The 16,042-nt window shown below is 60.8% G+C and overlaps 1 protein-coding gene across 1 annotated transcript in view; it reads left to right on the top strand.

Moving 5' to 3' along the window:
* The window catches only part of FOXP4 (forkhead box P4), a 56,575-nt gene extending 40,852 nt beyond the window's left edge, over positions 1 to 15,723 (top strand). Inside the window, 12 exon segments of the mRNA XM_017832258.1 lie at positions 1,714 to 1,861; positions 2,364 to 2,568; positions 2,854 to 2,958; positions 5,218 to 5,305; positions 7,200 to 7,289; positions 7,657 to 7,858; positions 7,960 to 8,036; positions 8,257 to 8,358; positions 12,421 to 12,542; positions 12,669 to 12,735; positions 13,090 to 13,256; positions 13,472 to 15,723. Coding sequence (XP_017687747.1) covers positions 1,714 to 1,861; positions 2,364 to 2,568; positions 2,854 to 2,958; positions 5,218 to 5,305; positions 7,200 to 7,289; positions 7,657 to 7,858; positions 7,960 to 8,036; positions 8,257 to 8,358; positions 12,421 to 12,542; positions 12,669 to 12,735; positions 13,090 to 13,256; positions 13,472 to 13,616 — 1,518 coding nt within the window. The 3' untranslated portion in view covers positions 13,617 to 15,723.
* Positions 15,724 to 16,042: the final 319 nt, after the last annotated feature.

Raw genomic sequence — 16,042 nt, 5'->3', positions numbered from 1 at the left:
AACCAAGGCAAGGGCACTCGTGTCCATCCCACGTGGTGGCAGAGCTTTCTCTTGCCGGGAGGGGTCACCGTGGGGGACAGAGCTGCCTCTGTTGAAGCCCTCTGGCTGCAGCCTGGTCCTGCCTGTTTTCCTGTATCCTGCTGATCCCATGGCCTGAAGCCCTCCTGGCTCAGGAGCGAGGGTGAGCACAGGGATTTCTCTTCACTGAGCAGAAATTGCTTTGATTTGTGCCTTAATCTTTAAGCCTCAGAGGTGCAGGGCTGAGGCAGAGCCAGGGAGGATCTAGACCTGACGCTGGGGGGGACAATTCCACCATAGCCCAGAGGTGGACAGGTCAGGGAGGGTCTGCATATCCCTCTGAGGCTGAAGAAACTGGAATTAAACTGTCTCTGTGCCCTAGATGGGATTCATGGCTGTGCCTGACTTTGCAGAGCGTAGGGGTTTGTAGGGCAGTGTCTGGATCTTGTTCTCTCCCTCTGATTCACAAAGCCACGGCTGAGCATCCACAGGGATCCGCCTGCATCCCATGGGCCCAGGGTGCTGCTGTGGGTATAGCAGCACGTGCTCATTCCAAACTCAGTCATGGACTGGGATTGCCATGGAGAGTCTGTCTGCTGTTCCCTGCTGATGTAGCCTCGGGGATCATCAGGAGATGTGCCAGGTCCCTGGCATTCCCAGTGCATTGGGGCCTGAATCCCTATAACACTCAGGAAAAACAAGGACACTTCCCGTAGCACAGCTCTTGTGCTCATCGGTAAGGACATGGACATGAAAATACATCTTTGGGGGGCTGCAAAGTGCCCCCACTCCCGAGTGCAGTGAGGTGGGGGATGTGCTCCAGCACGGGCTTGGCCGGTGCTCTCCAGCTCCTCGCTCCCTGCCGGCACCGTCTGCCCAAACAGGGGGGCTCGGGGGGTTCACGGGGTCACGGAGCCGCCTGCCCCGCTAATGAGGCCGGGCAGCCTCGGGGCAGCTCCCCTCTCCTGCCCGGCTCGGATTAGCAGCTGCCTGTCCCCAGCCCTAATTGAATTCTCTCCCCTTCACTTAATTCTCATGGATTTCTCGGCGCCTCCCCAGGGACCCGTCCTGCCTAACTAGTTTAGGGCCAGCGATGCTGGTCAGAGCACGGCTGGCTCCTGGGGACGGGGGGAGAGTCCCCTACCCGGGGGGTACCTGAGGCTGGGGTGGGGGCACCGGTACTGGTGCTGGGCACCCCCTCCCCTGCAGACAGTTGGTTTCAGCTCCTCACCATGGAGGGGCTCGTAGTGGTCGGTTTTGGCAAATAGGGATAATTTTCTGGCTTAAAGGAGGGTCCTGTGCATCCAGGGTGCTGGGAGCCCCCTTTTTTTACAACGACGTTGCAGCTGAGCCTCCCCCATGGGACCCCACAGTCGGGGTTCACACCCACCTCCCAGCACAGCTGGTTCTTTGCTCCGAGCAACTCCCAGCTCCGCTCACTCCCTCTCTTTCCAGCGCTTTATTTTTCCCTTCCCCTTTTCCTTTCCTTCCCCTCCTCTTCCGATAGATCAAAGCCTCCGTCCGGCTCAGCCGTGAGCCGAGCAGGCCCGGCAGCAGGATGGGGACAGGGGCAGCCCCAGTGCCCCCACCGTGGGTACCCCTGGCTGCCAGCACCCCTCCCCACGGCCCCCAGCCCCTGCCTCCCCTGCGGGGCTGGGAATAAGGCGCCTGGATTTGTCCCTTTTGTCTCGGCAGCCGTTGGGGAACAAGCAGCTGGCCTTCCAGCAGCAGCTCCTGCAGATGCAGCAGCTCCAGCAGCAGCACCTGTTAAACCTGCAGCGCCAGGGGCTGGTGAGCCTCCCTCCAGGGCAGGGCACGGTGCCCCTGCAGACCCTGCCCCAAGGTAAGGACCCTCACCCGGGGTGCCCTGCACGGGGGGGGGCCATGGCTGCAGAGTGCCCTGCTCTGGGTGAGGGGGGCTGGGGAGGGGCTGTGCTGTTGCTTTTTCTAATGCCCCCAAAGTTGGGGTGTGATGGCATCGGTGGGCAGAGCTGGTGCAGGGTTGGGCTCCGGGTTCCTTTGGCAGAGGAGTGCAGGACTGGGGCACCTCTTCCTCTGGCATAGGGGGCCAGGGTGTGAGGAGAAGGGGTCACCTCCCTTCTGGGAACAGCTCTGTGTGGCTCCCTGGGTGCTGAGAGCGCCTTGTTTTGGGCTCCCTGATGGGGCTGTGCAGCCTCCCCTTGCCACTGCTGGTGTTGTGGGCTGGGCCTGGCTTTAGGTGATGGTTTCCCCGTGCTGGGCAAGGTCTGGGGAGCTGAGCTGTGCCAGGGGGCAGGGAAGGACCCTGTGGGTGCTGTGGGTTCTGCCCCGTTCCCCTGCTGACCCCGGGCTCTCTCCTGCCATAGCCGTGTGCCCCTCGGACCTCCAGCAGCTCTGGAAGGAGGTCACGGCTGCCCAGCCCGTCGAGGACAGCATTAAGCAAGAAGGTCTTGACCTCACCACCAACACCTCCAACTCTACCTCGTTTTCGGCCGCCAAGGTCTCGCCTCCCATTTCCCATCACCCTCTGCCCAATGGACAGAGCACCATGCACACGCCCAGAAGGGACAGGTAGAGCCGGGTCGGGCCCTGGCACTTTGTGTTTTTATTCCTGGAGAGGTGGAAGGGGCCGGGGTCTGTCGGCTGTGGGGTTGGCAGCAGGGCTGGGGTGGGTGAGGGGAGATTCTGCCTGCCCCATAGTGGAGTCCTGTCGCTGTTTTGCTCACCTATGTGCCCATGGAGGACAGTGAGCCGTCACTGGGGGGTCTCCTGTGGGTGCCTGAGGGCTGTCCCCTGGGTGGGAATGCTGGAGCATCCCAGCTGCCCTGTCTCATGGCCCTTTTCCCTCTTCTGCAGCTCTTCCCACGAAGAGACCCCTGGCTCCCACCCGCTCTATGGCCACGGAGAGTGCAAGTGGCCTGGCTGCGAAACCCTCTGTGAGGACTTGGGATAGTTTGTCAAGTAAGTGTCCCCTTTTTGAGGGAGGTTTTTTTTTTGGATAAGGGGACGACCCACACTCTGAGGCTGGGACAGAATGGAGCTGGTGGAGGGGAAGACTCTAGAAGTAGGTCCAGACACCCCAAAGTGTCTGCCCGGAGCTGGGAGACCCCATGCAGAAGGAGAAAACACTCCAGGGGTTGCTGCTGGAGTTCCCCCATCCCTGGAAGTGTCCAAAGCCAGGTTGGATGGGGCTTGGGGCAACCTGGGCTAGTGGAAGGTGGGGTGGAACTGGATGGGCTTTAAGGTGCATTCCAACCCAAACCATTCGATGAGTCGATGACTCTGGAGAAGGAGAGACCCCGTGCAGGAGGCAGGAGGGGGCAGGCGCCGGCAGCAGGCGCGGGGGGCTCCCAGCTCCCTCCTGGGGGGCGCGGGGGGAGCAGATGGCAGCGCGGGAGCCCCGCTGACACCGCTTGTGGGCTCCGGCGCTGACTGATTAACTCTGCTGTCGCAGAGCCCTCTGCCAGCGTCAGGGTCAAACAAATTGTTTTCACGCTTCGTCAGAGGTTTACTTAATTAGTTCATTTGCAATTAGATCTCTTTGTAGCCGGCATTTTTAGCAAAGACATCAGAAGGAACTGACGGGCTCGCTCGCTGCTTCCCCCGCCTCCCCGGCTGTCTGCTCAGCCGAGGCGCCGGGCTCTCCATCAGCCAGGTTTTGGGGTTTTACAGACTGACCCTGCCCTCTGCCACGCCTCTGGCTCCAGTGGGAGCATCCCTTGGATGCCTCCTCATTCCCAGGGAAGGAGCTGGGCAGAGGCCTTACACGGGAGGATGAGGAGGTGTGAAGGCAGCCTGGGGAGGTTGGGGTGGTGAGTGAGTGATTCAGGCTCCTGTGTCCTCCTTCCTCTGCCTCTGACTCATGGGGTGAACCCAGATGAGGCATCTCCTCCCACCTTGCAGGGCATGTTTGAATGGCACAGGGCAGATGAGCGAGCTCTGGTTTGGAAGCTGGAGCTGGAGCTGGCAGGGGATGGCCAGGGCTGGGTGACAGTGTCAGTAGAACTGTGCTGTGCCAACCAGGGCTGTGGGATCCCTGCATCCCACCTGCCTGTCCCCCTTCCCAAGGGACAGCCTCCCAAAAACACTGGTGAAGGGTTTCTGTCCCCTCTCTGCTAATGTGGGGACATGTCAGGCTGCGGGACAGGCAGGTAGAAAACTTCCAGCTCCCAAAGGCTGAGCCCAGCTGGAGAGTGGGTCTGGCTTTGAGTCTGAGCACTGGCTTTGAGCCTGCTCTGAGCATCACCTCCGTGGGGCAGCTCAGAGAGCCCCAGGGTTGGGGTGGAAAGGGGCAGCATGGCTTTTGAGCAGTGATTTATGAGGGAGAGGGTCGGTGGGAGATGTCTCCATTCCTGCTTGGCACAGCCTGGGCTCTGGCAGCCTTTTCCCTGGAGAAGCAGCCGTGCCCTTGCTCTGCTGTGCAGGGAGAGGAGCGGGGCTCAGGCACAGGGGGGTTTGCTCACCTACAGGCTTGGCAGCTGGTCCCAGTTACCTGCCTTGTTTGTGCAAGTTGGGGCTGGAAGTCTCTTGCAAACAGCCGGGTGAGACTCCTGCCCTGCTCCTGGGGCACCTTCTCCTGGGGGCATCCCCAGGCTGCTGCTCTGCTGGGCTTGGGGGTGAGGACCTCCACAAGGGGCTGCTGGGATGTCCCTGCCTCTGCAGCAAGTGACGTCCCCAGGAATCCTACCCCTCCCCGAGGAGGAGGGAGAGCAGTGAGGACCAAAGGTCCTTCTGCTTCATAAACACAAAGCACCTCATAAACACGAGGCATGAAAGTGGTAGGATGAGGAACACTCTGGAAATGCCACCTTCTGCCTTCGGGGGTTTCCTTAGAGGGTGTAAGTCAGCCTCCATAATCACACCTTTGTCCTGGAAACCTGCTTCTCAGGTCTTCCTGGCACCTCCTGCCAGCAGCCTTCTCCAGGAAAATCCGTGGGCTTTCCATCAGGCAGTGGCTGCTCCTAAACACCGTTTGTGGCTGCCACAGGCGGGGCTGGGTGGGTATGGCCCCCTTCCAGCCCAGGTCTGGGGAGATGGCACAGCCTGGTTTGCTCAGTCTCTTGCGTGCCTCGGTTTCCTTTCTGCTCATCCCACTTGGGGCACCGGTGCCAGAGCATCCCTGAGCAATTTGCAGGTCAGGGCTGATCCCAGGTGTGGCCCCAGCTGAGGGGGAGCATTTTGGGCATGTCCAGGCATAACCCTCTGTGTTCTCCTCCCCAGACACCTCAACACAGAACATGCACTTGATGACCGAAGCACGGCCCAGTGTCGAGTCCAGATGCAAGTGGTACAGCAGCTGGAGATACAGGTGGGTGCTGCCCCTGCCTCCACGGACACGGGTGTAAAAAGCCATCTCCTTCCCCCTCTGCACTCCATGCTTTTGCTGCTCTCCTCAGGGGCGAGCAGGGAGGTTGGGGACTGTAACCACCCACCTGGGGACTCGTTTCAAAGATCCTTCCCAAACAGCAGTGCTGGCCCTGGGCTGCATCTGGGTGGAAATCAAGCCCTGGGCAAATCTCAATCTGGTTCCTCCCATACCAGCATCCCTGTGATGGGGCTGGAGGAAAGGACAAGCCATCCCTCCTGCCCAGAGTGTCCCTGTGGGTACAGGGAGATGCCACAGACGTGGAAGGCACGTGCTGCCAGGAGGGTTCATGCCCACAGGTGGGACATGAGCTGTGCCACCTCCGTGGGAGCTGCAGGGCCACTGGGGTCCTTGGAAATCAGGCCACTTATTTTGGTGGCTGAGCGTGGTCTGTGGAGCCCAACTTCAGGGTGCTATTTTTGGAAAGGCAAGTTCTTTAAATAGAGCCTCTCTCAGCATCTCTGGCTCCCCAACGTGCTGTGCATAATTTGGTTAATGGAGAAGGGAGGGGGGGAAGAGGGGAGGAAATGGGGAGTTTTCATCTCAGGACTTGAAAGAGGGACGGGGCAGGGGTCTGTCAGGGGGTCAGTCACCAAGACCCCCGTGGTGTGGCAGTGCCTGGGTGCCCGGCTGGGGCTGGCAGGAGCTCAGGGCAGTGTGTGCGTGACATCTCAGGGTACACTGGCCCAGGGAACAGTGGGATGTGATGTGGGGCACCCTTGGGAGCCTCCACCCTGAGTCACAGCAGCTCGGGGGGAGCTGTGGGATCGAGGAGAGGCTGCAGCCTCCTGGGTGATCCCTGCAATCCATCCTGCTCCCCAGCCCTCGCCAAAGCGAGAGGTTGAAAGCAATTACTGGGGCTTAAAGAGGGGAGGGAAAGGAAAGGAAAAAAAAAAAAGCTGAAGGGCGAGCAGAGCTGTGTGTGCAGAGAGGAACCTGCCACGGAGCCACCAATTATGAAGTTTAGAGCGCGGAGCTCCCGCTGTGCCGGCGCGGAGCGTCTGCATCACGAGGGGAGACCTGTCAGCTCTAATGAGCACCACGACAGCGAGAAAGCATCTGAGCTGCTCCAAACTTGCAGCAAACTCCGCTCTGGCTCCTGCCTTTAACTCCTTCCTCGCCCGGCCCCAGCGCCTGCCCAGGAATGGGGCTGGGCTGGGCTGGTGGGAGCCGGCGGCGCGCGGGGAGGTGGCCGAGCCCCGAGCTTTGAGGGTCCTGGTGGAAAGGGAAGGTGACGGGGAGAGAGCGGGTGTCAGGTCCCATCGCCTCCGCCGGGCTCAAAATCTCTCCTGGTGCCACAGTGAATATTTCACCCTCCTCCGCACTCCGGGGAGTAAACAGGAGGGAGGTGCAATTACAGCGATGTTGGGCGTCCGGGGGGATGGATGGAGGGCTGGGTGGGGGGACAGGGAGCTGCTGGGGAGCAGGAGGAGGGCGAAGGGGACAGGCATGGCAGGCACCGGGGCACGGGCATGAGAGCACCCAGGGGGGAGTGTGAGGGCTGTGGCGGGTGGCCTCGCTGGTGAGTGGCAGCATGGAGGGATGGGAAAGGGGCTCCCTTTCACCGTAGATTTTTCATCTAACTGCACACATGGAGCTGGAATGGCCCCCGTGCCCCCCACAGTGGGTGCTGCAGCCCCTATGGAGCCACAGCCCCACTGGGGCTCTCAGGAACCAGTGTCAGGCAGGAGGTGGCACCTGAGGAGACACAGAGGGTCTGGGCTGCCTACCCAGACCAGGGCTGGAGGCTCATTGGCAGCTCCTCCAGGCCACAGGCACCTCCATAGTGAGTTGGGCACTGCCTGACCATCTCCCTCCTGCTCCTTGCCTCCCACAGCTGGCCAAGGAGAGCGAGCGTCTCCAAGCAATGATGGCCCATCTTCACATGAGACCTTCAGAGCCAAAGCCTTTCAGCCAGCCTGTAAGCGTGAGTCCCCTTCCTGCCCTCTACATCCCCACAGCCGCCCCCTCTCCTCCCCTTCCCCCTCACTGCTGTTCCCCCCCTGCCCTGTGCATGGTCACCACTGGGTGGGCTCTGTGGGATGGACAGGATGGATGCATCCAGGCCTGTAGGTGCATCCCATCCCATGGTTGTGTCCTCTCCTGCAGTTGCATCCCCATCCCTTGGTTGCATCCCATCCCTGCCAAGCCCAGCAAGTGTCCCCCCTGCGAGCCCCTCCCTGCCTGCTCTGGGGCACGAGCCAGCTCAGCCCTCCCAAGCTCCCGCTGTGCCGGGGGCTCTCCCAGCCCCTGCCTTCCCAACCACCCGTCCTGCCTCCCCCCTGTCTGTGCAGCTGAACCTGGTCTCCAGTGCCACCCTCTCCAAGAGCACTTCCGACACGTTTCCCGACGGTTTACCTCATCCCCCCACCTCAGCCACGGCGCCCATCACCCCCCTGCGGCAGGGCCCCTCCGTCATCAGCTCTTCCACTTTACACAACGTGGGGCCCATCCGCAGGAGGAACTCGGAGAAGTTCTGCACCCCAATATCTTCAGGTGAGCTCCGGGCTGGGGCTCAGCACCCTCTTCGCTGCAGTCCCTGGCTCCCAAAGCGGGTCCCTTCACCCCTCGCCCTCCCCTTTCCTGTCGCCCCCCAGAACTTGCACAGAATCACGAGTTCTACAAGAACGCCGACGTCCGGCCGCCCTTCACGTACGCCTCGCTCATCCGGCAGGTCAGTGGCTCCCCGTGCCCTGGGGTCCAGCTCTGCACCCCGAGACCTGCCTGTGGGGCACCTCGGGCACAGCTGTGCTCTCCCCCACCCTCTCTGTCCTGGGGGAGCCCCCACATCTACTGAACCCCCCGTTCTGCCCCTTGTGCCTCACCAGGGGATGGGCATCGAACCCCAGCAGGGCATTGTGAGTGACGCTCTTGTCCCCTCTCTGGTTCCCCAGGCCATCCTGGAGACCCCCGACAGGCAGCTAACGTTGAATGAAATCTATAACTGGTTCACGCGGATGTTTGCCTACTTCCGGAGGAACACGGCCACCTGGAAGGTGAGAGCAGCCCACCTGGACTCACCCCATCCCACCTGGACTCACCCCATCCCACCTGGACTCACCCCATCCCACCCAGGCTCACCCCATCCCACCCAGGCTCACCCCATCCCACCCGGGCTCACGCCATCCCACTGGGGACTCCCTGCTGCAGGAGATGCTCCAGCTTGTGTGGGCACCTCTGGTAAAGGACCGGTTCATTGCACAGCTCTGAGATGGTGCAGGAGATGATTTTATGGATAAATCCCCCATTTTCCCTACCCAAAGTGTGTCGCTGGTCTGTGAGGGCACATCATCCCTGTGCTGGGCTTTTCTGTGGAGCTGAGGCTGGAGGAGAAGGGCAGAGACAAAAGAGAGACACTTGAAGTAACAAAGAAGGTTAATGATAACCTGGGGGCAGGTGACTCTGAGAGATGAGGTGGCTGGGCCTCAGTGGTGGCTGGGGGTGCAGGTGCTGGGCCAGGGGGATGGAGGAAGAGTGGGGATGGCAGGGGGACCATCAGCAAGGGGAACTTCTCTGCCAGACCCCAAGCAGGTGCCTGTGCCTGTCAGGTCCCCCCACCCGGTGCACGGTGCTGTACAGGCAGGTACTGAAAGTTTTTGCCCCTGAGGAGCCATTTGTCACCAGCCTGGGCTGATGGAGGTGAATTTGGGGGCAGCACGTGGGTGCTGGGGCTGCTTCCCCCTTGGTTATTTAGAAATTGAGATTTGAGAAAACACATCTCGGAGGAGCAGGGAGTTGTGGAAGGAGCAGTTCTGTGATTCAGTTATTGCCTCGTCCAGGGAAGATTTACTTATTTATTGTTTCCTGCTGCATGTATTTACCGAGGCACAGCTCAGCTCCCTCCTGCCCAGGGCAGCAAGGAGTGAAGTGGCAGAGGGACACGTGTTAGATTAAAATAAAAATAATTATAATCAGCGAGGTGCAAGCGAGATGGAGCATTTTGAGAGGGTTGAGGAGGAGGAGGAATCAGTTCTCCTGGAGCCCAGGGCCCCCGTGTGTCGCTGTGGCAGATCTGAGCTGGGATCTGCAGAAAACTTTCGGATGAATAGCAGGGATTTTGGCTCCCCAGCACTCTGGGTGGGCCCTGCCTTCAGCACGGCCCATCCGGAGCATCCCTGCACGCCGGGCAGGAGGAGGGCACTGGGATGGGGCTGGGCGGGAGCAGCCGGGTGCTGGGGCAGTTTTGGGGCTGGCCACGGGCTGTGTCGGTCTGGAGTGCCCCTCGCTGCACACGGGCAGCACTGCAAGTGCACCACGAGCATCGCTGGCCACCGCCACTGCCACCACCACTGCCACCACCCCGGCCTGGGGACACCCCACACTGGGCACACGGTGGGCAGCACTGGGGAGCACTGGGGCAGAGCCCAGTGTGGCCGTCACTGCTCCCGGCACTGTCCAGGGCAGCACTTCACCTGCTCCGTGCCTCAGTCTCCCCCTCTCTGGAATCAGAGAATGGCAGGTGAAATGTCTTTTTCCCACCTTTTTATTAGCTGGAAGGAATAAATATTTTGGGAGGTTTTTTGCGGCTTCCCCGCGCCCCGTGTTACCAAGGGCAGGGTTGGAGAAGGGCATCTCCCAGCCCTTCTGCTTCCCACTGGTTTTTTTCTTCATTTTTTCCTGTTCTATCGCCAAAGGGGATGGCAGGAGGTTAGAAAGAGCTGGAGGGGGGATACTTCTCTTCATAACTTCCAGTGTCCAAGGTCAGGCTTCTTCTGGAGGAGTGGGATACACAGGAAAAAATTGTGTATTTCCTCTCTTTGAAAACCACCATTTCTGCTGTGGCTTCTCCCTCATCTCCTGGAGCTCCCCTGGGATGGGACAGGGGTGCTGGGGACCAGGGTGGGTGCCCCATGCCCACAGCAGGGGGGACCCACAGGGAGCCCCCAGCACAGCCCAGGGAGTGGGTGGAGGGTGTAAAGCAAACATCATTAGAGGAGAGAGATGAGAAGCAAACAGAGCAGCCGGGTCTGGCTCTGAACAAACACTCCGTGGAAACACAAAAGCCACGTTGGGCTGAGGCACCGTGGGGATGGATCCCATGCCATGGGGGGCTCACCTGGCACCTCCTCCGTGTCCTGGGCACAGCACCCTGCCCAACACCCAGCACAGGGATGGGGCATCCCAGGCTCTGGGGGTGCTGAGCCACATCCTGCCCGCTGCCAGGATTTATTTTACCTCCACTGGAGCCTTTGCAGGCACATCCCCACCCGGGTGCTTCAGAGCAGGGGGTTGTCACCAGGGAGAGGGGGGGACGTGGGCACTGCTGGGCCTGTGTCTCTGTGGGCAGGGAAGGTTCTGCTTTGCCACGCTCGTGGCTGCAGTCTGGGCATTGCTTGGACGAGGAACCCCCTGCACAGGGAGGAGGAGGAAGGGGAGTGTGGGCAGGATCCGGCCAGGGAGGGACGTCCTGTGTTTGCTCACTGGGACAGGGGTTCAAGGGCAGTGGAAGGCCCCAGCCCTGGCTGGACTTTAGACCCCAGGCAGGGGATGATGCAAGGACAGAGTGGGGGACAGGGGCTTGTCCTGCTCCCCCATGGATTTCAGGGTCCTCCTTGGAATTCCAGGTCCCTGGGATGTCTGTCTTCACAGCGCTGTGCAGCCCGACCCTGGGAGATGCCAGCACGGGGTTTGAGGCTGAGTGGTGCCTCCCAGCAGGGCATGGCCCAAATGGAGCGTGTCCCCTTGGGTGACAGTGGCTCTGAGCTGGGACCCCAGGACCTGGCTTCAGCCACACCCGAGACACTGGGTCAGCTCCCGATCTGTGGGGTCCTGCAGGGGTTCCCCCCCAAAAATCACATCAGACAGCACTGGCTGGGCCCAGATCTCCTTCCCCAGGAGCCCTGAGAGCTGCTTACAAAGTTTCCCCTTTGGACTGTGCTCTGCCAAAGGGCCAGAGGAGCCAGAGCCCGGCCCTGCTGCCTGTCAGCGTGTCACCCGGCCGTGGTGCCAGCACCGGGCACTGTGGCACGGCTGGAGGGAGGGGTTTGGGGGGGAAGGGATGGATGGAGGACAAGGGAAGAGCCCAGCTTTGTTTGTTTTTCTCCTTAAATGAGAAGCAAAAGGGGTGATGGTGCCATCTGATGAGGTTCTGGGCGCTCTGGCACTTGCCGGCGTGGGGGGGGCTCAGTCCTTGTGTCTCCTCTCCCTTGTTGTGCTGGCCAGCTCCTTTGTTTATACAGCCCCCGTTCGACCTTTTAAATTGCTGTTAATGTTTTAGCGTAACGAATTAGTCTCTCATCACGAATCAGGACTCGAAATAAAAAAAAAAAAGGGGAGAAGAAAAAAAACCCTCCGAGGCCAACTTCCTGAAATTGGGGTCATTCTCATTTGCAAGGCAGAGAATCTGAGAACCTTAATGCAAGGAAATTTATTCAAAGGCAGAGCCCCGGCGTGATTAGGCCCTTTGTAATTATAGCTCGGAGAGATTCCACTCCAGCCTCCTGCCTCCCTCATGGATTAGCAAGTGAGTCGGAAAAATACACAGGATTTAATTAGAGGCAAATTAAAATTGGTAATGAAATAGGGGCAGTAGCAAATGGCAGGGAGTTGGAAGGGGAAAAGGGAGCTGGTATCTCTCGGGGCTGTGCTGTCTGCCTACGTGTGTGTCTCTTTATTTTACATTTAGAAATGTAAAGATGGTCGATGTAAAGAAGAAAGGGAGGGAGAGGACCAAAAGGGGAGGGTGGGGGAAAGGAAAAGAAAGGGAAAGATTAGCTGGCTTTGCCGAGCAGAGAGGGTGGTTCTGCTCCCAGTCCTCGCTGCTGTCACTTGTCCCATACTGTCCCCTCTTCCTCAGCATCTGGCCAAGGTCCTCAAAACGGGGTCATGTCCCACGTGTGGTTTGGGGGCTCGAGAACTCAACCCCCTCAGTGCTGGTGGAGTGGGGGAGCACCCACAGCAGCCTGGGTGGCTTTGGGGGGGAGCGTTGGGGTGACCAGGACAGCCCGGAGCTGTGGGGACCTGCGGGGCTGGCCAAGGAGGAGGATGGTGAGGAAGAGGAGGGTCTGGGCAGTGGGATGAGGGTCATGCCACTGAGCTCCTGCCCTCTCTGCCCACAGAACGCCGTCCGCCACAACCTGAGCCTGCACAAGTGCTTCGTGCGCGTGGAGAACGTCAAGGGAGCCGTGTGGACCGTGGACGAGCACGAGTACCAAAAGCGAAGGCCACCAAAGATGACAGGGTGGGTGCTCCTTTGCCACGGACACAGCCTGGGAGCTGTGCTCACACCTGCCCCTGCCACCAGCGTCCCTGTCCCCAGGCCAGCAGCGCTCAGCCCCGCGTCCTTCTGCTTTCTCTCTTTCTGCAGGAGTCCGACCTTAGTCAAAAATATGATTTCAGGACTCGGTTACGGAGCACTTAATGCAAGTTACCAGGTAAGGACCCCGTCCTGTCCCTGACTGGGACACGGGGGTACGAAACCCCTCCATGGTCTTGTTTTGTCAGGAACTGTAGTGAGGGACAAGGGGAGTGGGTTCAAACTGAAACAGGGGAAATTTAGGTTAGACATACAAAAGAAGTTCTTCCCCGTGAGGGTGGGGAGGCCCTGGCACAGGTTGCCCAGAGAAGCTGTGGCTGCCCCATCCCTGGAAGTGTTCAGGGCTGGGTTAGAGGGGCTTGGAGCAGCCTGGTCTGGTGGAAGGTGTGCCTGCCCATGGCAAGGGGTGGAACTGGTGATCTTTGAGGTCCCTTCCAACCCAAACCATTCTGATTCTCTGATGCCCCTGCAGGCTGCGCTGGCAGAGAGCAGCTTCCCGCTGCTCAACAGCCCCACCATGATCAACACCAGCTCGGCCAGTGCCATGCTGCACGTGGGCCACGACGACGTCAGCAGCACCGTGGAGCAGGTCAACAGCAACGGCAGCAACAGCCCGCACCTGTCCCCGCAGCAGTACAGGTCAGCCTGGGGGACAGCAGGGGTGGCGCTGGCGGGGGGCACTGGGGTGCTGGAGGGCTTGGAGCTAAAGGATGGTGACACATCAGGCACCGGGAGCTGCTCGTTATTTCCCATGGCTCCTGTCCCCTGGGTGAGGAGGGTTTTGGACCAAGAGCTTTGTGGGGTTGTGGCTGGGGGGAGCAGCCCCCCGAGGCTGAAGGCTTCCCCCCCCACAGCCACCCAGTGCACGTGAAGGAGGAACCAGCCGAGGCGGAGGACGACAGCAGACCTGTGTCGCTGATGGCCACCACCAACCAGAATGTGACGATTCCCGACGACAGGGACCTGGAGGAGGAGCTGCCAGTGGAAGACTTGTCCTAAGGACTCCTTCCTCCTCCCCACCGAGGGGCAAACCCTTCCCACCCTCCCGGCCGGAGACCAAGCGACGCTCCCACCTCCCCAAGGTGACCTTCGGCGTTAACCTGTTCTTTAAAGGCACTTCCACAAAGCAAAAGGGTTTCCTTGGGGCAGCAACCCGCTGCTGCCGGCGTGTCCCTGGCGCTCCCACTGCCCCGCGCTGCAGCCGGTGACTGACCGACCCCGTCGCGGGCACCTCCCGCGGCACGAGAAGCAGAAACCCAAGAGCTGGACTTTTTCTCCCCTCCTCCCTTGGTTAGTGACTGGTGAACGAGGATGGTAGGTTGTTTCTGTCCGAAATGGTCCCTTCCTTCCCTCCCCGTGCGCGGCGGGCGCGGGGAAGGCACCTCTGTCCCCTCCTCCCGCGGTGCTCGGCCGCCCCGAGGCAGCGATGGCAGGAACCCACTGTTGTCCCTCGGGCCCCCGGTGGGTTTTGCACTAGGAGGGACCGTGGACCCTGCCCACGTGTGCTGCCTCCAGCCAGCTTTGGGGGAAGAAACAGCAGAAACGGGGCTAAGCCCTCTGCCATGCTCTGGATGTCAGGCTCGCACCGTTGTCTCGAAGCTGGGGAAGGACGAGGACCGGCACGTCAGTGGGACGGGGTCCCCTCTGCCTTGTCACCTCTGGCCAGTTGCTAAACTGCCTGGCAAGCAGAGCAGCCTCCCCAGGCTCTGCCCTCCACGGGCTGGTGGGGGGCTCATGGCACCCAGCAGTGCTGACCATCCACAGCCGACTGCCAGCACCAGCAGTGAGGACACGGCTCCCCCGTCCTGCTCGACCTGGCTGCAGCAGGTGACACCTCCCAGCCCATGTGGGGATGGCATGGCCAGTGGCCCGACTTCGACTTCAGGGAAAGGCTCCCGACCCCCTGCGTGCCCTGTTCCACCTCCAGAGCTGGAGCAGGGTCTCAGTGGAGCAGGAGGGCAGCATCTCCCAACACCGACCCTCCTCCTGGGGGCACCTGCAGAGGAGCTGGGGGTCACCCCATCCCGCTGGGAGCAAAGCTGAGCCCGACGGATCCCTGTGGTGGCCAAACCTGGCCACAGCCCCCAAGCCGAGCCCGTTGCAGGGGGGCTCCCGCTTTCATCTTTTCTTTTCCTTATCCTTTTGTGTGCATCCAGATGGGAAGATACCAAAAGATTTCTAGAGACAGAAGGTCCGTAGTTCAGGTGAACAGATGGTATTAATGCCAAAAGAAAAAAATATTAATAATAATGAGAACAACACAACCAAACACCCCTCTTCTCCCTGCTCTTTCTTTCTGGGGCGGTGATGTGGGTACCCAGTGCCAGCCTCCTCCTGGCAGGCAGCGTGGCAAACTCAGTGCCCTGTGCTGGCTTCAGGGAGCATCACCTTCCCTGGGGAGCATCACCTTCCCTGGGGAGCATCACCTTCCCCGGGGAGCAGCACTTTCCCTGGCACAGCCGGGCTGGCACTGGCTGTCCTGGCACACAGTGGGGTCTTTAGGGATTCGCTGTGATGGATGTGGGGCTGCTCTCGTTTTTGAGCCCAGCTCCAGGCTCCCCCAGAGCGATCCCGAGGGTTGCTCCATCCCTCCCTGTCCCTGGTACTCCGGGATGTGACACTGGGGGGCTGTCACCCCACGGGACATGGGGCTGACACCCCGGGAGCAGTGTTGAAAATGCAACACACGGCTGTGGCTCATGGGGGGCTGTGTTTGTCTGTCCCCACGTCACCTCTGTGACCTCCCCAAGGGGCTCCTGGTGCTGTGGGGTATCCCCAGGGTGAGCCCGTACTGGACTCATCCTTTTCACTGCCTGAAGCATCCCCGGTACCCAGGTGGCTGCAGAGAGGGGGTCCCTGGGCCCCCCCTGCAGCCGGGGGGACGTTGAGCAGAGCCCCCCACCCCAGCCGTGTCCCCCTGTGCCACCCCATGTGCCACCCCCTGTATCATCCCCTGTGTCACCATCCGGGGGCTGCCGAGACCCTCGGGGGGCTGGGGGGGGTGACACAACCCGCTGGGGCTGTTAACGGGGGTCACCGGCCCCCCCCCGGCTGGGGCTGCAGGGGGGCCCTTTCCCATTCCCAGATCCGGGGTTTTCCCTGCTCCCCCCGCGGGTCCCCAACACCCCTGTAGGTGTCACCCGCGCTTCTCCCGCGCCGCGGCTGCCGAGCAGGGACAGCCCTTCCCGGACCCTTCCCGGCCCCTTCCCGGACCCTTCCCGGCCCCTCCTTCCCGGACCCGGACCCCCCCGGGCTCCGCCGGACACCAAAGACCCTGCCCGGGCCGGGGGGCACCACCCGACCCCCCCTTTTGCTGTCCCCCCCCATCCTGCCAAAGGAGCTGTGAGGCTGGAGGCACCGGCAATTTTCCCCACCTACTTTATTTTATCCTTCTTTTTACTTTTTTTCCTTTTTTTCCCTTTTCT

Source organism: Lepidothrix coronata, unplaced genomic scaffold (genome assembly GCF_001604755.1).
Source record: "Lepidothrix coronata isolate B3197 unplaced genomic scaffold, Lepidothrix_coronata-1.0 Scaffold199, whole genome shotgun sequence".
NCBI lineage: Eukaryota > Metazoa > Chordata > Aves > Passeriformes > Pipridae > Lepidothrix > Lepidothrix coronata.
The sequence above is the reverse complement of the archived record's forward strand: the minus strand, read 5'-3'. Positions and strand labels throughout refer to the sequence as shown.